This window comes from Lolium perenne, chromosome 7, assembly GCF_019359855.2.
Source record: "Lolium perenne isolate Kyuss_39 chromosome 7, Kyuss_2.0, whole genome shotgun sequence".
NCBI lineage: Eukaryota > Viridiplantae > Streptophyta > Magnoliopsida > Poales > Poaceae > Lolium > Lolium perenne.
In genome coordinates, this window is record NC_067250.2 from 7,415,901 (window position 1) to 7,440,158 (window position 24,258).

At 41.9% G+C, this 24,258-nt stretch overlaps 2 protein-coding genes across 2 annotated transcripts; one reads left to right on the top strand and one right to left on the bottom strand.

Annotated features, from left to right (window-relative positions):
• Nucleotides 1–1,068: 1,068 nt before the first annotated feature.
• Nucleotides 1,069–8,581, top strand: LOC127311561 (uncharacterized). Its single transcript, XM_051342003.1, has 4 exons — nt 1,069–3,564; nt 3,634–4,036; nt 4,115–4,330; nt 8,250–8,581. Exons 1-3 carry the CDS (start codon nt 3,302–3,304, stop codon nt 4,271–4,273), a joined length of 825 nt encoding a protein of 274 aa, XP_051197963.1. The 5' UTR covers nt 1,069–3,301; the 3' UTR covers nt 4,274–4,330; nt 8,250–8,581.
• Nucleotides 8,582–14,110: 5,529 nt separating this feature from the next.
• Nucleotides 14,111–24,124, bottom strand: LOC127311559 (uncharacterized). The gene is made up of 14 exons (XM_051342000.2): nt 24,020–24,124; nt 23,845–23,942; nt 23,626–23,751; nt 23,433–23,531; nt 23,234–23,314; nt 22,900–23,015; nt 22,713–22,814; nt 22,516–22,632; nt 22,320–22,373; nt 22,174–22,240; nt 15,076–15,129; nt 14,895–14,969; nt 14,489–14,521; nt 14,111–14,358 (listed from the first exon to the last, which is right to left on the bottom strand). Exons 2-14 carry the CDS (start codon nt 23,935–23,937, stop codon nt 14,248–14,250), a joined length of 1,128 nt encoding a protein of 375 aa, XP_051197960.1. The 5' UTR covers nt 23,938–23,942; nt 24,020–24,124; the 3' UTR covers nt 14,111–14,247.
• Between the last annotated feature and the right edge of the window lie 134 nt (nt 24,125–24,258).

Below are 24,258 nucleotides of genomic sequence, written 5' to 3' on the forward strand. Positions count from 1 at the left end.
AATTAATGGCGACTCGCAGAGCTGGACAGGCGTCGACGTGTTGGCCAATCATGCATGCATGCATGCATGCGTGGTTTCTCTCTCGTTGAAGGCTGATCATGCACCGAATTGGTATATCGGATCGTACGTGGCACATGGAAGATGCATGGTGTTTGCTCTTCTTCCGAGAAGATATCTAGTGCTACCACCCCTTTGCATGCTACCGTGGTACCGTACAAAAAAAATGTATTTTATACGTGTCAAAAAATTATACGGAAAAATACGAGTGCTCATGAAGCATGTCCCTACAACATCCCAAAAATTCATATCCAAAATCGACATGGACACTGAGAAACTAAAAAGAGAAAATCAGCATGAATAGTGCTACCTAGTGTCACAAAAAGACAAATCAGAAAATGACACTATTTATGCTGATTTTTTTTTTTGTTTCTCAGTGTCCATGTCGATTTTGGATATGAAATTTTAGGATGTTGTAGGGACATGCTTCATGAGCACTCACAATTTTTCGTACAATTTTTTAACACGTATAAAATACGTTTTTTATACGGTAGCACGGTAGCACCTAAAGAGGTGGTAGCACTAGATATGTTCTCCTCTTCTTCCCACATGGGCTCGCGTTGCGCTTTCTATACATGGCTCTCGATCGAGAGAAGCGACAACGACGTGCGCAAACGTTCGGCGGCGTGCACGCACGTGCCAGCGCCCAGCCGTCTGGTTTGGCCACCAGCTAGCTCCCTCGCTGCCGATGGACGATGATGAACATGTTTCTTCGATTTGCTTTTATCACGTCGTGGTCTCGTGGATAACCCAACGGGAAAAGCGTATGCTGGCTCGTGATCGGTGACAGTGATACACGTACGATACGAGAGCAAAGCGCGCACTCAAAACCTTTGCATATCAACAGAGCGCGTCATGTTAATAAACGTAAAGGCATATAATTCTTGCAATCATCCTATCCTATTATAAAGCGACTTTTTTGAAACATGGATATTTCTTATCTTGATTAAAGATACTCCAATACTAGCTAGGTTGAGGGCTATATATCCTATCATCAATTTACAGAAATTTTGAAAAGGAAAGTTTCCTTTAGACAGTTCATATGCTTTTTGCGGAAGACCGTTGGAGGCGACCGGAGGCCGATTCTGGGCGATCTCCACCGATGAGGACTCCGACGAGGAAACGCCGACGACGCCGGCCGCGCCCGTTGCCTCGTCTCCGATGGAGTTCTGCAGAACACCGTCCGAGGAGAGCTGCACTTTGCTACCTTCGGCTTTGTCAGCCATCGCCCGCAAAGAGCAGAAATGGCAGCGCCAGCGAGAGGCGGCCAGGATACTCCGATCAGGTATGTCTTCTTGTTCCTCTTCTCCGTCTTTTCTTGCCATGCCTTGTGCAGGAAAGCCGGTGAGGAGATGCAGTTTCGTCACACCGGTGTTGATACCGTCGACGTTTCTTCTTGATTCGTTCGACGCGGATGAATGGATTGAGGTACAACGGAGGAGGAGGAAGCGATCGGTCTGGCGGCACCGGCGATCTCATCGGCCGGCCAGATCGCACATACAGAATGTACAACAGCCTGCAGATCGGGTTTTTTCAAATTTTCAGAAATTGGGCCATGTGGGCTCGAGATTGTCGGTGCCGTTGATTTTTGACTTGGATCAGCACGGTCGTATGGGCCATGATCCGGTCATTGAGGATCGAGTTAAGCTGCGAATCCCCCAATTTGCTCGTGGGTTTTCGTATCGCTTAGGGTTCCCTGATCGTAAGCCGCCAGCGCCTGTAGTCACACCGCTCGCTTCCTCCTCTCTGCTGTCCATGGCGAATCGGGGCGGGTATCCAAACCGTGGCCGTGGCCAGCATGGGGGACGTGGAGGCTCGGGGTGGCAAGATGGTTTTGCTGGTGATGGAGGAGGACGTGGTGGCCGTGGCAGAAACTATCACGAGGGCGGCCCAAGTGGTACCGCCGGTGATGGCTCCGGTTCCGGTCATGGTGGGGATCAAGGTACAAATGTGTTTGCGGATGGTGTCTTCCGCGCAGGGCAAGGTCGACAGTACTCGGGTGGAGGGCGGAACTATCAGGGATACAATAACCGTGGCGACGGTCGCCGCAACATCGGATACAATGGTAATAATGTTCGCCGTTCTGCTCCGATGAACAACAACAATGGCTGGGTTGGCAATGGCCAGGGCAGGTATGCTGCTCAAACAGCGGGCTTGACGGAGTTACAGCAGAAGATGGTGGCGGAAGCAGCGGAGGCATTTGCTCGCCAGCTAGCTGGCCGCCCGGATCCTTCACCGCCGGTGGTTCAGCAGCCGGTGGCCCAACAGCCGGCGACTCAACAGTTGTACAAAGATACTATGGTACCTTCAGGGACAGCGGTCGTGCGCCAACCTGGTCTCGCTAGAGCTGCGCCGGTGTATGTACCGGTACAAAATAATGCTATTGGGCAAGGGCAGCAACAACCAGGGGCTAAAAGGGCTGAAGAGGTGTTGTTGGCAGTGGCGGGATGTGTTAATGGGACAGATTTGGAGGGTCTAACAGAGGAGGAATTTGTCGCAGCTACTAAGAAGAGAGGTCCTAGTTGCTTTCGATGTCGAAAGGTAGGGCATTTCCTCAATGATTGTGTGGCGGTGTTATGTGAATGTTGCCAGAAACCGGACCATGCCTCTAAGGATTGTCCTTTACTTCGTGCTCCTCGACCTCGGCTTGCTATGTATGGTTTGGGTCACCCGGATTTAGCCTTTTGGGAGTTGCCCCTTTCTGCTTCAGTTAGACCAAGAGTAGAGAATACTAGATTGGGAAGAGTGGAAGTATCTGGTGGTGAGCTATCTGTTGATCAGTTGATCACCCATTTGCAGTGGATTGTCCCTGATCCTCTTTATCAGTGGGAGGTTGAGCAAATGGAAGATAATGTGTTCAGAGTGAATTTCCCAAGTAAAGTTGAGTTGGTCAGAGTACAACATTTTGGGAGATTTCATGTCGCCGACTCCAATATTGTTCTCTTATTTGACTTTTGGAAGAAGGAGGTCAAACCTGCTTGGGTACCTGAAGATGTCTGGGTAAGGGTGTCTGGCTTGCCTCCTGTTGCTCTGGATGATTATTTAGCTCTTTGGGCACTTGGTGATGTCTTTGGTAAGACTTTGGATATTGATATCGCTTTTACTAGGCAAAATAATGTTCTACGCATGCTTATTACATGTCTTGATACTGCCCTTATACCTGACTCATGGGATCTCAAAATCAAACATGAATTTTTTCGTTTGAGGTTTGAGGTGGAGGGAGTTCAGCCCTCTAATAATCTTGATGTCACTATGTCTGAGGCGCCGGGGGATGGAGGTGATGATGACTCACATTCTAATCTCCATGATAAGTCGGGGGGGTAATGAAAATGATTTTAGTGCTAAAAGAGCTAAGAGCACAGGGGAGAAGAATGGTGATACAGGAACATCAAACTCTCAGCCTGATATTAATACAAAATCAGTTTGCACGCTTGGCTGCAAGGGTGACAATGTTGATGCTGGGGACATCAAGAGCAAAACTGTGCTTGAGTCTAAAAATACACCAAGGTATGATGATGTATTTCTAGATTCATATAGAACATGTATTAGTCCTAAACATCTACTCTCTGTATTCAGTTCTGTGGTGGAGGGTGTCGACAAGTCTGGGCTGCATACACCTATAACTAGTCAACAGTACACACAGGCTGGGATGCTTAATAAGGCGTATGCGCCTGTTTCTCCGCGCGTCGGCGAGGTTCTGGCGCAGCGAACGTCGATCACGCCTGGGGTGCATGGCGCACGCGCCCCGGAGCATGCTCAGCTGGGCCAGCAGGGTGTCGCTGCTTCGTCTGCGAAGCATGCGATCGTCTCGCCGCGCAGCACAGTGGCGACTGAGCGAGCTATTGCGGCAGTGCCGCGCGACACAGTGCATGTGGGCGACGACCTGGCTGCAACGCAGCACGCTGTGCATGGATTTGACACAAACATGCACATGTATGGGGCATCGCCGGGGAAGGATACGTCCATCAAGCAAGACAAGGTGAAAATTTCGCCGTATGTTGGGCTATCTTTAAATAAGTGTGACGGTTCTTTTACACAAACAAAGTATGATGTACAGGGAAATGCGGATACCCCATCGGCTCCAGTTATTTTGATGAAAGAGACACCTAGGACATACACTAAAGAGCAAATTGTGGCCTTTGGGGGAATTCAAGAGGAGGCGAGGAGGGATGTGCGGTCGAGTGGAAGACTGCGCTCTCAGCGAATGCCGATATGACGCAAATGGAGATGGCGATGTTGATCGCGAAGAGCCGCGCGGATATGCCAGTGATAGGTATGTCTACATCCAGACCAACTTCTATTACGTCCTTTTCAGAGATTCAAATTATTGAGAATGCTAGGTCGCTGGGAGTGTCTTTGGGGGGCTCTCATTCTGATTGTATTAAGTCAGCTAGGTTAATAAAAGATGTCGAGATACAGAGATCTCTCACTATGTTAAAAGGTAATGAACATTTAGAGGAAAATAGTGAACAAGCTTCTCTCTGTCTAGCGGTTTCACGTGCATCCGAGTTGTGTGATGACTTGGAAGCAGAAGAAAACTTAATGACAGATGAGGATGTGCTAATCCCTAAGGTTGGTACTAGGGAAAGAAAACAACGCAAAAAGAAATCGTATGATGAGAAAAATGTTAGACGGAGTAATAGGATTAGAATCAAACCATCAAAATTACAATGACAAATTTGAAAGGATTGACGTGGAATAGTGAAGGGTTTAAAGATCCAGGGAAACATTTGTTTGTTAAAGAGTCTATAAGGGAGTATGACCTTGATTTTATTGCTTTGCTAGAGACAGGGCGATCGAATTTTGCGGTACATTTTTTAAGAGACTTAGCAGCGGGTAAGGAGTTTGCTTGGTTTTGTTTGCCGCCACATGGGAGATCGGGAGGGATCCTTGTAGGGATTAACACGACTACTTTGGTGGTCAATAGAGTAGATAGTGGGGACTACTGTGTGAAACTGTCGCTCACTTCTAAGAAAGATGGGTTTCAATGGCTACTTGTGCCTGTATATGGTGCGGCACAAGAAAAAAATAAATATGAATTTCTTGCTGAATTAGTGCGGACGTGTGAATCTGAAACGATACCTATGCTTTTAGCAGGGGATTTTAATATTTTGAGAAAACCAGAAGAGAAAAGTAACAGTAACTACAATCCCCGATGGCCTTTTATTTTTAATGCGATTATTGAGAATCTTAATTTAAGAGAAATTGCTCTATCCGGGCGACAATTTACTTGGGCGAGTAGAAGAGAGAATCCTACATATGAAAAATTGGATAGGGTACTTGCAAGTATTGAATGGGAACAGAAATATCCTCTGGTTACGGTCCGGGCTTTGACTCGCTCTGGATCTGATCACACCCCGCTTTTGATTGATGCGGGAGTGCAGGCGCATGTAGGAAATAAACCCCGGTTCTCTTTTGAATTGGCTTGGTTAGAACAAGAGGGGTTTTATGAGCTTATTGCTCATGAGTGGGCGGCCGGCCCCATTGGAAAAACACCAATTCACACGTGGCAAAATAAAATACGGCATTTGCGAAGATTTTTACGTGGCTGGGCAAAAAACCTAAGTGGAAAATATAAGAGGGAGAAGGAACGACTCTTGGGAATTATAGATAATTTGGATATTAAGGCGGAAACGGTTCCGTTATCTCTATGTGAGCGGGATGCGTTAAAAAAAGCTAATGAAAATTTAAATAAATTACGTCGAGACGAAGAGATTAAGTGGGCACAAAGAGCTAAGGTAAAGTTCATACAGGAAGGGGGTGATAATACCAAATATTTCCACCTGATTGCGAATGGTAAATTTAGGAAGAAGAAAATATATCAACTTGAACAAGAAGAGGGAACTATTGTTGGGGATGATAATCTAAGAGTTTACATTTCGGAATACTATAAAAAACTTTTTGGAAATCCCGAGCCGAGCTCGGTGTCGCTAGATGAAGATAGAACTGAGGATATACCACAATTGTCGGCGGAGGAGAATACATTACTAATTGAAAACTTCTCAATGGAGGAGGTTTATGATGCTGTTTTTCAGATGGAACATAATAAATCACCTGGGCCTGATGGCTTTCCCGCTGAGTTTTACCAACACTTTTGGGGGGTTATTAAAAACGATCTGATGGCTTTATTTGAGAGCTTTCAGAAAGGGGAATTGCCGCTATATAAGTTGAATTTTGGGGTGATCACTTTACTACCTAAAAAAGAAAATGCAACTCAGATCCAACAGTTTAGGCCCATCTGTTTGCTCAATGTGAGTTTTAAAATTTTTACTAAAGTTGCAACAAACCGAATTTCTGAGGTTGCTCAAAAAGTTATTAGGCCGAGTCAAACAGCGTTCATACCTGGAAGACACATTTTGGAAGGAGTGGTAGTTTTACATGAAACAATCCATGAGTTGCATAGGAAAAAACTTGATGGGGTGATATTTAAAATTGATTTTGAAAAAGCATATGATAAGGTTAAATGGCCATTTTTGCAACAAGTGCTACGTATGAAGGGATTTGACCCTATCTGGTGTGAGAGAATAAAGCAATTTGTGCAAGGGGGGAGTGTTGGTATACGAGTTAACGATGTTATTGGACATAATTTTCAAACTAGGAAAGGACTTCGCCAGGGAGACCCTTTATCCCCGATACTTTTTAATATTGTCGCTGACATGTTAGCAATCCTGATTGCTCGGGCTAAAGATGAAGGTAAAGTGGGGAGCTTGCTGCCACATTTGATTGATGGTGGCATCTCTATTTTACAATATGCAGACGATACAATTCTTTTTCTGGAACACGATGTAGCTAAAGCTGTAAATATGAAGCTGTTATTATGCATTTTCGAGCAATTATCGGGGTTAAAAATAAACTTCCATAAAAGTGAAATTTTTACTTTTGGCAAGGCAAAGGATATGGAGGAACAGTATAGGCATATTTTTGGATGTGAGTCTGGATCCCTACCTTTGAGATATTTGGGGATTCCGGTCCATTATAGATCTTTGCGAAATGCGGAGTGGAATCCTATTGAAACTCGGTTTGCTTCCAAATTGGGTTGCTGGCGTAGTAAAATGTTGTCGTATGGTGATAGGTTAGTCTTGATTAATTCGGTTCTTACAAGTCTTCCTATGTTTATGCTCTCTTTTCTGGAAATTCCAATTGGAGTGAGAAAGAGGCTAGATTATTATAGATCAAATTTCTTCTGGCAATCTGATGAACACAAGAAGAAATATAGATTATCTAAATGGAATATGTTGTGTAGACCAAAGGATCAAGGAGGGTTGGGGATTGAAGTGTTGGAATTAAAGAATAAATGCTTATTAAGCAAATGGCTGTTCAAATTTCTTTCAGAGGAGGGTATGTGGCAGCAGCTATTAAGTAACAAATACCTTAAAAATAAAACACTATCACAAGTTGAAGTGAAACCGACTGATTCACCTTTTTGGAAGGGCCTTATGCATGTTAAAGAGGATTTTTTCAAGAGAGGTTATTTTAGTGTGGGGGATGGAACATCCATTAGATTCTGGGAGGACGTGTGGTTGGGAGACACACCTTTGTCTAATCAATATCCTGCACTGTATAATATTACTCAACATAAGAATGTGTTAGTATCAACTGTGTTTGCTACTGAGCCTATTAACATTTCTTTTAGACGAGGATTGAATGATAATAAATGGGTACAATGGTTACATCTATGCCAACGCCTAATTACAATTGATCTAACATCTGAACCGGATAAGTTTATTTGGAAACTTACGGATTCTGGCATTTTTTCGGTCAAGTCTATGTATCTTGATTGGATGAATGGCCATACAGTTTATCTTCGCAAATATCTATGGAAGTTGAAGATTCCTTTGAAAATTAAAATTTTTATGTGGTTCCTTAGTAATAAGGTGCTTCTAACGAAGGATAATTTAGCAAAACGAAAGTGGAAGGGTTGTCAAAAGTGTTGTTTCTGTGACTCTCTCGAAACTGTTAATCATTTATTTATCGAATGTCCTTTTGCGAAGATAGTTTGGCGAATGATGTACCTTGCTTATAATATTCCTCCACCAGCAAATATTACTAATATGTTTGGTAGATGGCTGAATGGGGTGAGGAAAGAGGATAAACAGAAAATTCGAATTGGTGTTTCGGCCCTTTGTTGGGCTATTTGGAGAACCAGAAATGATTTCATCTTTAACAATCAATATGGAACTAATTTTTTGCAGGTTATCCGGCGAGCTGCTCACTCAATTCAACAGTGGGTTTTGCTTCTCCCATTGGACCAGCGGGAGGCTATGGTTATTGGATGCAACCGGATGCTAGCGGTTGCGCAGGACTTCTTTTTCCAGGCTACTGGGTGGCGACATCATAATAGATTAGCAAATGCATAGCCGATCTATCTGTCGTACTTTTAGCTGGTTGATTCATGTATCGACCTTAGCTTTCCCTTAAATGTAATAAGTTTTGTTGGAACTTTTGAGACTTGATACACCTTTTTAATAAAACAAGCCGTGTGCATCTATTGATGCAGAGGCTGGGGCTATGCTCCTTATCGAAAAAAAAAGTTCATATCAAACTTGTGATTTTTACCTAAGCTATATACTTTAAAATTTGAGTACTGTATACAAATTAGCACATACATATATGCATCATCTACCTAGAAAAAATATTTAAATTTTATGGAGATGCGAAATTGCGGATCACTAGTAGAACCTTTAGTCCCGGTTTTAATACAAACCGAGACTAAGGCCACGCCACGTGGGCTGCGGGCGTGCGCCGAGGCGAAGGACCTTTATTCCCGGTTTGTAACACCAAAAGAGACTAAAGGCTATTTCGTTATTTTTTTCAAATTATTTTTCACTCCCTCTTTTTTCTATTTTTTAGAATTTTTAGTATTTTAGTTATTTGATAAGTTTAGTCTCTAACTACACCTAATATCTAGTCAAATTAGTTACTCGTGGTTAAACACCCATCATCCCACTACTCCAGCACTAGCACCCTTAACTTTTAAGTTCCTTTCCGTCTCGCTTCCAAGTGTTTCGCGTGCATGTTGTCGATACTAGTATCATATCAATCATATTAACATGTTGGTCGATGTCACACTTCTTTATTATTTGAATTTCAAATAATTCTTTTAATAAACAAAAGTAATGATGTAATTAATAAATAAATAAATATTACTTTTCAATTTGTATTATAACTAATTTTTTACTTTTTATTTTTTAATAATGTTTTTTTTGGCAAACCTAAAACCTGAAAATTTGAAAATCTAAAAATTACCTACTTTATGGTTAAGTAATAGTAATCTTTATGTAGGATACAATCATTAAATCACTAGGTCAGGGCTTTGACAACGTCAAGAGTAACTATGTTTTACTTCAAACATTTGTCTTTTTCTTGGCCAGACCACATGTGGATAGATATTTCAATGCAAATTTAGTCGTACAAACTAGACAAGTGTGTGTACTTGTATATTATTTTTCAGACTTTTTTAGACAAAAATACATTTTCAGTTTTTGGAAAAAGAGTTGAGTGGAGGTCGGGAGTCGAAATGCCTCAAGCAAAACTAAAAATCTGATTGAACGAGTCAATAACAGATTTTAATTGCATTTTTTTCGGTTGGCGTGAACCCACTTCGCTCACACTGGGGCGAGACGGGAGGCGACTCAGACCAAGCCTCACCTACACTTCGCCTCTCCTGACATCGCCCCTGCCTGAGAAAGCAGATAGGAAATTCCACTGTCCTGCCAAGGACAGCGGCGGCGATGTGCTCTTTTGCGGGTGTTGTGGTGGTGGGGAGGTAGGGTGAGGTCGGGACCGCAAGGTCCGGTTTTGGAGAGATGGGAGGTCATATGGCGTGACACTCTAGTGGACCGTTGTGCTCTGTAGCGGTGTGTTGTGCGTGTGGTTGGATGGTTTGGGCGTCATCATAGGGGTAGCACGCCGGCCGGTCTAGATCCCAGCCTACGACATGCCAGGCTAGCGGAGATGCGACCGAGGATCCATGTCGGCACAGTTGTGGATGCTTGGATCATTGGAGGAGGGCCGACCTGCTTCTGCTTCGCGCATGTCAATCAGGTGAGTGGTTCCACGTGGCTTCCGACGTGGACGTCGGCACTAGATTTGGATGTGGTCACTATAGCCACCGGATTTGTCTTGGTTAAGTAGGTCAGCAGCGATTGATTACCCCAAGTGAAGGTGTAACATCTCATCGTTTAGGACCAAATGAGGGGTAGATCTAGGAATATTTGCATCTGCGTACATGCATCTGAAATTGAGGGTAAATTTTTCACGCTCAAACAAAACCTCAAAGGGACCATAATCTCTTTTGTTTGGTGACAAGCTCTAGGTCATCAGTTGATTGCTATAGATTTTGATATGATCTTTGTTAATGTCGTGATTTTGGGAGGCATAATTTGATTCAAATTCTAACTTGAATTTGAACAATCGATAACACATTTGAAATTGGATTTGAAATTGAAAATGAACTAAAAAAACAATACAAGTAAATCATAAGTGAGACATTGATCAATAACGAAAATTGATCTTTATCGATATTAACAAAATATTACTTTATCTTTACAAAAGAATAAATAAAAGAATACAGTTACAAGTTTTAGGAAGAAGAAAAATAAAACCTTAAACTAAAACTTGATCGACATCATCATCTTCGTCTTATATTTGTGATCTGCAAAACAAACAAAATAGTATTAACAAATGGGATGAGTAAAAAATAGAGATAAATAAGAGTGTAGATATTTTCAGACGAGCATATCCAAAAGAGGAGATGCACCCAAGTTGAAACTTGCACCAGGCAAGCTAACAACTTACACACCGACAGGACACTATTGTCGACCAAGGAGAGCACCATGGTAGCATATAAAATCATCATTTCTTGTAGCACACGGCTGCATAGCGCATCACTATCCCAAATCCATCGAACTAGTTTCTCGGACCAACCAAGAACAACACCAAATCATCATCAGTTCATTACCAAGGCCACCATGCCATTCTTAATAAATCCAAGTATCGTCTTAGCATCACAAAACCATCAACCACACATCCCAACTTATCATTAGCAAGCATGGTGAAGTAAGAAGCGACGAGGAGGAGGAGTCCTACCACAAGAAGGTGGTAAATCAACCTCTAGAAGCTACACAAGATCAACAAGACTAAGCACTAGGTGCTGGAGTGAGGTATAAATCGAATCATGGAGCGGATCATTGGGGACATAATTTCCAAAAGTTTTATATCCTCCAAGCAAGAATCAATATCGAACAAAGTTTGTTTATATAATTTTTTACATCATTTGGATAGAGACTATATGAGTACCGATAGCTATTAAGAAAGTAATTAGTCACAAAAATAAAATATTGATAAGCAAAAACTCAAGCTATGCATCCTTTCAAACAAGGTACTACAACCTAGCTTAAATTCACCAAGATTAGCACATGGACAAATAAGAAACAGCAAAACCAAACAAATGCAAACACTAGACTAAACAATTAATTCTTGGTCTAGTTAATCAAATGACTGACATTGGTACCATTATTTTTGTCTACACATTTTAATCCATCAATAGGGCAGCAGTAGCAACCAAGATAGGTCACCTACTTCCACAACATTTTCAAATCCCACCAATAACACCAAAAATATCTTATGCACATAAGCACATGTTTCCCAATCCTATACCACCTACTGACAGCAAAGTTGATGGTACATGCAAAGGAATCCATGTAGCATACCCAAGATCCAACTACAATTTGTAATCAAACCAATTCAAACATTCTCTACTTCCCTTCCTTAAAAAATAATTATGAAAGAGAAGATAGACAATATCCAAACAACATTTCATATAGTACTATATCATACCCACATTTGACAACTCTATCCCTTTTATCACAAGTTATTAACCAATAATCAAGCTCTATCTACCCACTCACCTTGACTAAAAATCAAGGTAGAGAAGGCAGAAAAAGGCCAAATATTGTCTAACCACACACCATGAACATATCTAGATAATCATAGACAACAAGTACATTAAAATACATGTACACATGTGGAAGCATATTAGATGAACCAATAACGACGAACAAGATCAAGTAGTAACAGAATTATCTGCGAAGTGAATCAATAGCCCACGCCAATTTGTACCACGTTGGAACCATAGTGAAAACTAACAGAAGCATCCCATGTTAAACACAAGTGTTAACTGCCGAAACTGACGGAGTTACACACCAACACCATTAAATCGTTAACATGATCGAGATGCTACTCCATAACAGTAAAACCCTAGAATCGAATGAACAACAATTTCACGGAACCTAACCCTAGAACACTAAGAGAGGCACATAAAGAGAGTAGAGAGAGCAAAGAAGGGGAAGCTTACCAGACACCTAGAAGAAATCACCACGGCATGGTGAGGCAGTGCGTGTGTGGACGTGATTACTACAATATCCAAGGAAGGCGCCAACGTTCAGCTGGCGACACCAGGAAGAAGAACGCATGTACGATTAGCACGAGACCACCAGGAAAGCCATGTATCGATGGCCAACACCATCAGAGCACGACAAGTCCAACACCATTGAAACCCTAAGTTCCAGTTAGGGTTGCGCACGACCGCGAGAGTGGAGGAAACAAATCGAGTCAGATAGGAAGATGGTGCATACAGAGGTGCGCCGATTGCGACTAGTGGTGGAGGCGGAGCTGGGGTCGGAACCGGCAGCAATCGGGGGGTGACGACAGCGGTGACGAAATCGCTAGGCACATCATGAGAGAGAGAGAGAGAGGAGAGGACGAGAGTGAGGACATGTGCAGTCGGTCTGGGTAGTTGACCCGACCGAGCCGGTCGGCTCAACTAACCACTAGGGTTTGGTCCGAGTTGTGAGGTTAGGGGCGTTTATGCCCTTGCAAAAATCCTTTTCTATATCTTTTAATAAAAATCACCTATCGTAGATAAATAAATACTAGAAAATAACCCAAAAATAACTTTGATTTTTTTATAGAGAAGATAGTGATTTTTTATACAAATTTATGAATATTCAAAATAAATTTGAGTTATTCCATTTCAAAAGATTTTTCTTAATTAATTAAAATCCAAGAAAAATTGGGGAGTAAAATTTTCCTCATTCCCCTGCCCCAACTTGTCCAAACAATCGCCTCGTAGATGAACCTCCACCGCTGCTGCCGGTACCCTGCTGCCCCTCCCAGCCTGCCATCCCCACCACCGGTCACTTCTGCGCGAAGATTTGTGAGTGGAACGGCTCCTTGTTTGTCCCCAATGGTCGCCCTTGCATATATGTGAGTATACCCAAACCTATTCACTCTCTCTTTGTCAAAATCTTGTTTGGATGTTGTCCATGGTGTAGTGTTGTATAAATTTCAGAGGAGCGCTCTTCCTTTCAATGTATTTGATGCCCTGCTATGAACAAGGACATATCCATGCTTAGGTTTCATTGATCTAGAAAAAATAACAAGCTTGTAGGCATCTCAGTTTTAGTTAAGCCAAAGTATTCTAAAACTACGGTTAAAATTTCGAAATAAATTTCTTGACATATACATGTTATAAATGTGTTGTCAATGCCAAATGTTGATGATTAAAATTTCGGATGTGATCCTAGGATGGTGCTAGTGATCCTTTTGATATGCACAAATACAAATTTTGTGCATCCTACTTGCCTCACTAGCTCCACCCCTGTGATTTTTCTGTCCACTTTAAGTATGAGGCACACATATGTTTAGTGTTTTTCTAGAATGTTGATGATTAAAATTTTGTGGCACTATGTGATCCTGGGACAGTGTCACTGAACCTTGTGAGATGCACAAATATTAATCTTGTGCATCCTACTTGGTTTGCTTACTCCACCTCTGGGATTTGTGTGACCACCGTAAGTATGAGGAACAACTACAAATCATTGTTGCTTAGTTTTGTGTTTTTAAGAATGCCTATGATTAAAATCTCATGTCACTACAGGTGACCCCGAATAGTTCAAGCGAGCCTTCTGATATGTACAAATAGAAATCTTGTGCATTCTACTTGGCTCGCTTGAACTTTCACGGGGTTTGCGTGTCCCCAATGATATATCCATTAACCAATATTATGATAGCTTAGTCAAGGGATGGAATAACAAATATTCCTTTATTAGATCCATAAACATATGAAAAATTCATCATCTCCATGATTTCCTCTAAGCTCATATTTGCAACAGTATTATCCTCGTGTAATTAGCTTAGTGTTGTGGATGATGATGTGGTGGTAGAGTTGGCAAGTTCCTTGTCTGCATCTGAAATTCGGGATCTGAAGGTGGCATACTCCTCGGTACATCGGGCTTTCACCTGCCGGCAGCACAAAACAACAACAAAAAACATTAGCCTAACACAACTCTGCTCACGTAATATGTTATGCTAGTTTATTATTATTATTTTCTAATGATTGTATCGGAAGAAAACATAAATATTTGTATACCTTTGCACCGATTCCCGTATTTGCCTTGTTGCCCTGAAGAGAGAAACACATACATGATGAAAAGATAGTTTTCTATGTCAAAAGGATTATACATAAAAATGAAATATATTACATCCCTAGTAGGATCATAGCATTCATGAAACTTGTTTCCTTTAAGTGAACACATATTTTCATCACCAGGAGAAAAGATTTTCATTGCACACAATTTGCTTCATCGAAGATGTATATTCAGGATGTAAAATTTCCATCTTGTTTTTGCATGTGTAGAAAATAATACTGTGATAATGTGATTTATATGTTCTACGGTGTGATACTATGATAGATAGATCCGGCTACTGGGTTACTTAAATTGTTGCTGAAATTATGGTAGAGCATTATTCATGTAGAGCCCTTGATGATTAGTTACCTTTCCCATGAGTGTCGTTACTGCGTGATGGACCACATATTGAGCGTCTACGACGCCAATCTGCTCTTCAGGATCCTGACACGATTAAAAAAAGAGTTTTTGGATATGCACAGTTTTCTACGCCTAGCTCAATAAAAATGATAATACAGTTTTTTTTTGTATGATCTTAGGATGTGCTTACATCGACACATCTCCAGAAATGGAAGTCCAGTCCCCATCCATGGATCAGGTCATTCTGCAATAGAATCAATTTCGCCGTTGCAGTTCAGACAAATGTTACATAAGTTTTGTTACAGAGAAACACGTACTGTATTAAGACTGTATTTTTTTGTACTTCCCCTTCCAATTTTTTTTATCATACATGATACATGTACTGTGTATTTATTATGTGGGCCCAAAGCCAAGGGGCAAGACATTAAGCTGCACTTCGTTGGAAAGTACTTTTTCTTAAACTAGCATAGTGGTCCACGCAAATATGAGGGCAACATATGAAAATGTTTTAAAAATATATAAATGAACAATGTAGACATAAATAATTTTATTAGCGTTCATATGGTCGTATTCACTATAAGTTTTATGATAAATGAAAAGGGTTAGGTGCACCTGAAAATTCTTTTAATAATGCTAAATTTCTGGGGTTAAGATTACTTCAATATATATAAGATGTATCAGTGATAGAATGTACTTTTGTAGGTGGTAGTATTAGGAAAAATCATAGAAGTAAATTCACATGGCAATCTGAGGTGAGTACGGTAAAATATAAAAGTTGACGATTATGTAATTGGGTTAGACTGCACCCATGTTGCTTATTTTTATTTTCATGCTCGTATTAAGATTGAAATCAACTGTTGGTCTTTTTTCCAGAGGTTGTCTTTTGTTTGACCCCTACGTTCTCGAAACCAAATAGCCAAATTGGCTCCTAAGAGCATATATATTCTTGTGGAAAAACAAATGATGCTATCGACAAAAAAATGAATTTCTTTAGACATATCATTGTCCATTTCAATGTGTAATTCATGGACAAAGTAAGCTTCGCCGTTTATGAAAGAAAAAATGTTGGTGCTAAAAAGGCTCTTCTAGGGCACATTTTTTTCCTAGGACTGGACATATTCGTGAAACTTTCTACCGACATGCAAGACACAAACATGTATATAGACAAAAAGTTCAGCTTTCATACTCTTTAAATTATTTTTAGTAATTTTATAATCATCCCAAGAGCTGATGCTCATGATGAAAAATACCTTAGAATCATTGCCAGACTTTATATCGTGCATATAGTTTTGATGTGGTGTAAGACTTGTTCTTATACATGCCAGATACGTGCGTTTTCGGTATCTCTTGGTCACATGTGCTTCCATGTTCTCTTGGTATAACACCCATAAAGCGCTATAGAAAGTTTGCTATGTTATAGTTAATTCAATTTGAGGATTTAAGGCATATTCTATAGCTCGCTTAGTTTAAAGATTAGCAGCTAGTCTATCGATACAAATATCTCTTCACACAACACAAATTAAATGGATTCTTTAGAGATCATTTATCTACATGTCCCATAAAATATAGGAGTCCAAATTAAATTAAACCATCATGCTGATATTGATTGTTGAATGAATACATGATCGAAATAATAGATACAGTTATTGAAATATATTTTTATTGTGTGTACCCGCCAACGTTGAATCTCCACGAAATTGGTGTGTCCAATTCGGATTGATTGTTAACTGAATTCTAGCTCTTAATAATAGCTCCAACTATTAAAATATAGTTGATTATGTGGACTCGTCAATCTTCAAGCTCCATGAAAATCGGTGCAAGTGCAGTTGTACAAACCAATGTTCCTAGAAACATAGATACTCCGTCGGTCCCATGAAATATGTCTTAACTTATTGTGTACATAAATTCAAATTTAGATAAACTTAAGACATGTTTCATGGAACGGAGGCAGTATTATTTTTTGAAGAAAGAGACTTCCATTAATGAAATCACATAGATGTTCATAGCAGGATAATGGAAAGTTTTCTATAAAATATGTACTTCCTACTTGCCATAATATAGTACGCATTGTATTCCATGAAAATTAATACGTATATACCATATTAAATATATTTCATGATGTTTCTAATAGTATTGATTTGATATTCTAGATACTGATATTTTTGTACAAATATTGGTTGAAGTTTAAACGGCTTGACTTTAAAAAAAACTTAATATGCACCATACTTTTGTGTAGATTAATTGCCTTGGGATTAATTTTGTATACTCGTGCAACCATAGAGTATACTTTGGGATTGATTTTTTTCCATATGTGCACCCAACCGCGGAGATATCATACTTTGGAGATACACCTTGACACGATTATTATAGCAAAGCAAAATAATAATAAAACAAACGCATGACATAAATTGCACGATCAAGGTGTCCTTACAATCAATGGTACGACCAGCTAGCTATGCAACTCAGGTTAGATCTATTTCATCATATTTAACAAAAGGTAATATCGAAGTGTCTGGTAAACCGCTTGAGACCTATTCTTGGTGATGTGATTTCAGAGAATCAGAGCCCCTTCGTGCCGGGGCGCCTCATTACGGATAATGCTCTACTAGCTTGCATTATATGGAGCATGGGACTACTGCAAACAATCCTTTATGTGCATATAAATTGGATTTGTCGAAGAAGGTCTATGATCAAGTTGTTTTTTCTGGAGGAGGTGATGCATAAGATGGGCTTCTCTCGCCGGTGGGTGCAATGGATAATGTTGTGCGTGACCACGGTGAGGTACTCTGTAAAATTTAACGGAGTTTCTCCCCCACGAGAGGTCTCAGGCAAGGTGACCCGTTATCCCCGTCTTTGCTTCTTTTTGTTGCTGACGATTTATCCGCTCTGCTACAATAAGAAATTTCTGCGGGTGGTATTTCGCCCATCAAGATTTGCAGAAGTTGCGGGAATTTCCCACCTGCTGTTTGCAGATGATACTTTGTTGTTCTCTAAGGCTTCTTGTAATCAAGCTGTGAGGGTCAAGGCTGTGATAAATTCCTATGCGGAGGTCACGGGCCAATTGATAAATCCTTCTAAGTATTCTATCATGTTTAGTCCAAATTGTGGTGAGGAGATACAAGATGGTGTACGTGATGTCCTCAGTATTCAACATGATCCTTTTGAGGATAAGTACCTCGGGTTCCCGACATCTGAAGGAAGGATGAGTAAAGAAAAAATTGATAAATTGGAGGCTATGCTATCAAAGAGGATTTTACAGTGGGGTCATCTGTCGCAAGGGGGCAATGAGATTATGATTAAGGCGGTTGCTCAAGCCCTGCCGATTTATATCATGTCGGTGTTTAAACTACCCATCTCAGTATGTGATAATTTGACAAAGTTGATCCGAGACTTTTGGTGGGGATCCGAGTGGGGACTTTTGGTGGGGATCCGAGTGGGGACTTTTGGTGGGGATCCAAGCTATGGGATGGAACTACTTAAACATGGGGTGATCTGGAGAATTGGTGATGGGCGATCAGTGCGTATATGGCGGGACAATTGGCTCCTGCGTTCTGAGGAACTTAAGGTGATTGGGCCGAGAGGCCGATCTTGATTGAATCGGGTGTCCAGTCTTCTTAATGATGATGGGAGTTGGAATGAAACTCGAGTATGTAAAACATTCTTGCCAATTGATGCCGAGATTATATTGAGAATTAAAACCTCATCTAGGTTGCCACCAGATGATATGATTGCATGGAAACATGAAGGCAACGACATCTTTTTCAGTGAAGAGTGTGTACCGTGTTGGGCTACGGCTTGCACAACATGATCGGGTGATTGCAACTAGCAGCTTGGCTCCTTTGGGTGATAAGCAGATATGGAAAAAGATTTAGAAATGCAATATTCTAGAGAAGAAGGTGTGCATCTTTGCGTGGAAGGCCTTATCTAATGGCTTAGCAATGGAAAAAAAAAGACGTTATCATATGCCGGTGTCTGGCATCTGTCGTATATGTGAAAATGAGAAAGAGAACACATATCATGCTTTGGTCCATTGTTATCATGCATCTGCTCTTTGGGACGTGATGAGGATGGACTTGTATGCTCCTAGAATAGTTACCCCTATTTAGGAGGATTGGTTGGAGACTTGGCTCTTGCCTCTTATAGAGCAACAATGTGGTAGAATTCTTATGATTGCATGGAGAGCTTGGCATGTGCGGAGTGAGATCACACATGACAAACTGATGCCTCCTATTGGGGTATCACGTAGGTTCATCTGTAGTTATTTGCAGTCCTTGGAAAATATTCGCAAGTTCGAACTGATGGTAGTGCTGAAGGGGAAGCAAGTTCTTCGTGGCTCAAACACTGACAGCCGGGCAATGCAATCGGTTAATGTACTATGGGTAAAACCTCCTGAAGGTATTCTGAAGTTAAATATATTTGGGGCATTCTTGGTCCAATCAGCACAGGCTGGCGCGGGCATGATCTTGAGGCGCAGTGATGGCACTATTGTTTTTGCGGCATGTAATCTTTACGATTTTGCTCCTTAGCTCTTGATTCGGAGATCATCGCTTGATTGGAGGGTGTCAAGATGGCGATTGATCTTAGTCAGGGAAACATCCTAGTGGAGACGGACTGCCTCGATATGGTATCAATGGTGAGAAGCAATAATGTTGATAGGTCTTGCTTTGGTCATCTAGTGGAGGACTTGCCACAGTTATTTTCATGAAAGCGTATTGTATCTATAACTAAAATTCCTAGGGAGCAGAATTATGTTAGTCATGAGTTACCTAGGTTAGGTTTATTGGAAGATAGAACTTCTATTTGGTTAGGGTCCGCTCCTGATCCCTTGTGGGTCGTATCGTTCGGGATTGTAACAAAACTATTATTTGAATAATACAATCCCTTTTACCCTGCAAAAAAAGGGTTAACTCTCCTGTAACGATTTTCTTTTCTTAAAATAGACTACTCTACCGTCCGATGAAGATACGTGTTGGAATATCCACATATTTTCTGGTACAATATTTAAGCGTGTCGATCTAAATTAAACACTTAGATATGTAGCTATTAATTAGTCGTTTGTTAAATTCTAGCCTCAAATTTTGGATCTAACCGTTAAAATAATTGTGATGATGTGGATTAATGTGGTGTCTCTATTTTAGACATCCGTATTTTACTTTTAGTATAATAGATAGAAGATAGAATCATGAAACTTTATTGTTTTAATGGGGCAAATCACCCACCACAACATTGGCAACAAGTGCTGGTACATCAATATCCCAGACTAAAGCCTTTTGGGCATTACAAGATTTTTCCAATTTTGCAAGTTCATGGGCAATTTTATTTGCAGACTGTCGACATGCTTGCACCTTGCATCTACAGAACCAACAATCTAACTGAATACGCTACTAAAATGAAAAATACGCTACTCGAAGAAAATGTCTTCAAAACGAAATTGTGGCACATGCGCCGATGTTGATGGGGCCAACAATATGCCAAACTTGAAACCATCGTCCCCGAATTATATATTAGAAAAACGCTCGCGTCGCTCCTGGCGGTGGCTCGGGCAAATTCCTAGCCACCGCTGCCCCACATCCCTCCGCCGCCGCCGGAGGAAGCTGTCGGGCAAAGTCCCTCCCGGTAGACAGCGGTGGCAGGCTCTCATTTCCGTATGCGACACACGGCGGAGGGATCCTCCTACTCGCATGGTGGGATCTTCGGTTTGAGCTTCGCAGTGGCCCTGGATGTCAAGGCTCGTCCATCGGAGATGGACGATGGGGCGGCAACCCTGGACTTCTTCGATGATCTTGGCTATCGTTGTGGAAGCAAGAGCGACACGGCGCCTGGTTCAGGGACTCGGTACGGATCAACCCCTAATCTCCGCGTGGTGCGGGTGGTGGCGGTGGTGCCCGCTGAGATCTCTAGTATGCTGTTGGGAGCCAGCGGGCGTCAACATGGTGGTATGTCGATCTGCTTAATAAAGCATACAACTCTTTGGTTCTTCTTGTGCTAAGACGGTGTTCTGCTTGATGCCGGTCCTGGTTAATTTGGCCAGTGACGAGTTTTGGAAGGCTCTGCCGCTGATCTCCATCAGGTGCCTAATGCCTGTAGATTGCTGGACGGATGTGATTCGGTCGTGCGAACCCATATTTCTGGCCGTTTAACTTTGTGAGGGAGTGACGTGAAGCTTCGCAGGCTATTGCCATCATGGGACATCTCAGTTTTCGATTTCCATGGAGAAGACAATAGTGGAGAATGTCATGACGGTTGAGGTATAGTTTTGGCGGAGTAAGTCTTCAAGGCGATAAGGACTTTGATTGGCGTTTCTTAACTTGCAGTAGCGATATCGGCATGCGGGGGTGGCATCAGAAGAGAAGTACAAAGTCTTTGCGAAGTACAAAGTATTATCTTTCATGATGAAAATCCAAGGTCTGACCTTAATTAGTTGTGCTTGGCAATGTCCTTGTTGAAGGTATTATTTTGAGAGGGAGGATTTTCTCCTGGATAAAAAATCTAAGGTCTGCCCTTAATTCTGTTGCCTTTGCAATGGCCTTGTCGAAGGCATTGTTTTGTGGGCAGGGACTCTAGGTGCTCTCTCGGCAGTGGTTTGTGTTGCACTTAGAAGGTTTTGATCACCGTATAGGGACATTTTTTTTCTTTTCGTAGTTGGGTTGTGTGCATCCGTATTGTCTTTAGGATATTTTCTTATTGCAGAGGTTGTATGTAATTGATATCTTCGTGATATTAATATATTCTCTTTATCGAAAAAATATAAGCTCTTAGCCAGCACATTTAACAAGGGCACCACCATCAATCCCCATTCGGGGAGATGGAAGGGCAGTGAACAAACGATCGACGTCAATTGTCGTGCTAAAAGCTTGACTACCTTCAGCGCTTGCCCTAGAATTACCAAACGCTCCACCAACATTCAGCACCACTCCTGTTTGGAGAGCCTCAATGAGCAGTGTCAGCCCGAGCCGGCATTGCGTGAAAAGGCCGTATTACCGGCAATTGCCACCGCCCTCATCAGCAGTGCCGGCCAGGGCCGGCATTGCGCAGCGGGAGGAACCATCGAACGAGTGAGTTCACACGCCATTGTAGGTCCTCCGTTGGTGGACAACAAGGCGAAGGAGGAAGGGGAATGCGGCAGGGTTTTGCCTGTGTTATCCCTCTGCAACTAGAACATAACTTTTGTGCAACATTTTGCAAGTAGGTACAAAACCACAAAGTACTTTTTGAGTGCGAATTCAATTATTTCGATTTTAGGTCAAATGTACTACATACAATTGGGCTAAGTCTGAAAAATACAAACCTGTATCATATGCCAGACGCATCTCCAAGCATCCCTGGAGAAAACCGGTGCCATCACCTCCACGAACCTGCATGTCAATTCCATCAGATCTTTCAGCTCATTGCAAACCAAAAAGTGACCTTTAGGTGATCGAATAATTCAGGTACCCGCTGCAAGGCCGCTGGTGCACGTCGGGGCAGCCTTTCCCCCCTGCGTCCGTCCTGTTCAGGCCAATAATTGTTTGTGACAGGTTACAAACGGTAAATTACATATACTATCTATACACATTTCGTTAACAAGAAATGTTATCTACCAGGGCCTGGTATCTACAATTGCATCATCATGGATTCTGCACGTGCTTACTTGTGCATCTCGCCAGCGTCTCTCTTGACAGTGATATCGTACTGCTTCTTCCCCTTGGTCACGTCCAGCCCTGGCTGCGAGATTTCTAGCCCATGCTTCTTCACAATGTCGATGTACCTGCATTCACAACCAGTCAATGATCGGATTCAGAGTCCAGATATCAAACCGACCATGCAGGCATTGTTGGTGGACCATACGGTTCCGCACTGAAGTTCTCGACGCCGAGGTCCTCGTCCCACAAGAAGATGTAGTCGTACGGCGCCACGATGCTTGGGTGCATGAACCTCTTGGCGAACCACCTTGATCATAACAGGTTAAAATCTAATATTATAATTCCATTGAAAATCTCAAAGATATACAGTTCTGTCAGTGTGGTGCTCTCACCATTTGGTTTGCTGTCTGGCGCTAACGTGAGTAGCCTGCTTTGACCACTCGAACTCGTCCCACTCCGTCGTGCGACCGTCGTAGTGGAACACCATGACGTCGAAGTTGTCAGAGAACTACATAGTGTACAAGGTCAGTTGATCTTTTAGGAACCTGGAGATTCAAGGTGCAGTAAATTGCAAATCGGGAGCAACGAATGGAGCTCAGGCTTCAGCAGACAGGAGAAGAATGGGCTGCTTCTGTCATCGACTTACATCTGACATGTACTGAAGTATAGTACATGGTGATACGATACAACATGATCAAAATTCAAAAAATATATCTTGGTTCTTACCTTATGCACAGTTGCATTGACATTGACTTTCTCGGCGTACCCTACGGCCAGCGCCAGGAGGTACTTGCGTGTCGGCGTGTCCTATGCATTGCAGACCGGAACAAGTTGCATTGACATTGACTTAAATTCAGTTGATGTTTATATTCAGATTAAAGCAATATTACGATTCGAGAGAGCTCAGGGTCAGAGAAATCAAGACCTCTGTTGGGGACCCCCAGAGTCTGCGGAGGTGAAGATCAGACTCCGACACCACAATCCTTGGTGGTAGCCTCTCTGAACCTTGCGGGTTTCTTGCAACCTTTAAAATTAAGAAAACGTGGAGTGTTTGCTTAAGAGACCATTTAGTTGGGACCGAAACTGAATCATTCAGAACTGCATGCAAATTAATGTACCCCAGAAGTAGCATTTGAGGTAGTGGTGTTGCTGAATGGTGCCCATAGTCTAGCAACTATGCTGCTGTCACTGAAGCTGGAGTTTACAGAAAAACTACTACTCCAAGGCAGTATGCCACACTGAAGCTGCATGGGAATGGGATAATCTTAGCTTCAGAGCTCATCAGGGTATGATGGGAAAAGCCAGTCTCCCAAAACTTAAATTCATTCTCCACCTACCTTTGGTGTGATCGCAATGGGAAAATAAACGCTCATGAAGAACCCCAACGCCACAGCCACAGGCAACACCTTTAGGAACGAGGTTACTTTCATCCTGACTAACACCATGATAAATCAAGAGAGAACACTACAAAAATCAGGATTGGAAAATCACGACGAAAAGACAAATACTTACAAGATCGGTGACGACTTGTGCTTATGTCGCAGGCGGGCGGGCAGGAAGAAGACTGAACTAGTGAGTAGGTGTGTACCTCGGCCCTGCCCTGCGATATAATGTCAAGAGAGATATGTAAACTGGCTGAGCAGTGTAGTAGTGTTTTACCTCTCTTTGATCTGAATTAGGAGCGTGGAGTAGGATGGAGAACAATTTTTTTAACTTGCATACAAAGCATGCATAGAGTTGACTCACTTTTA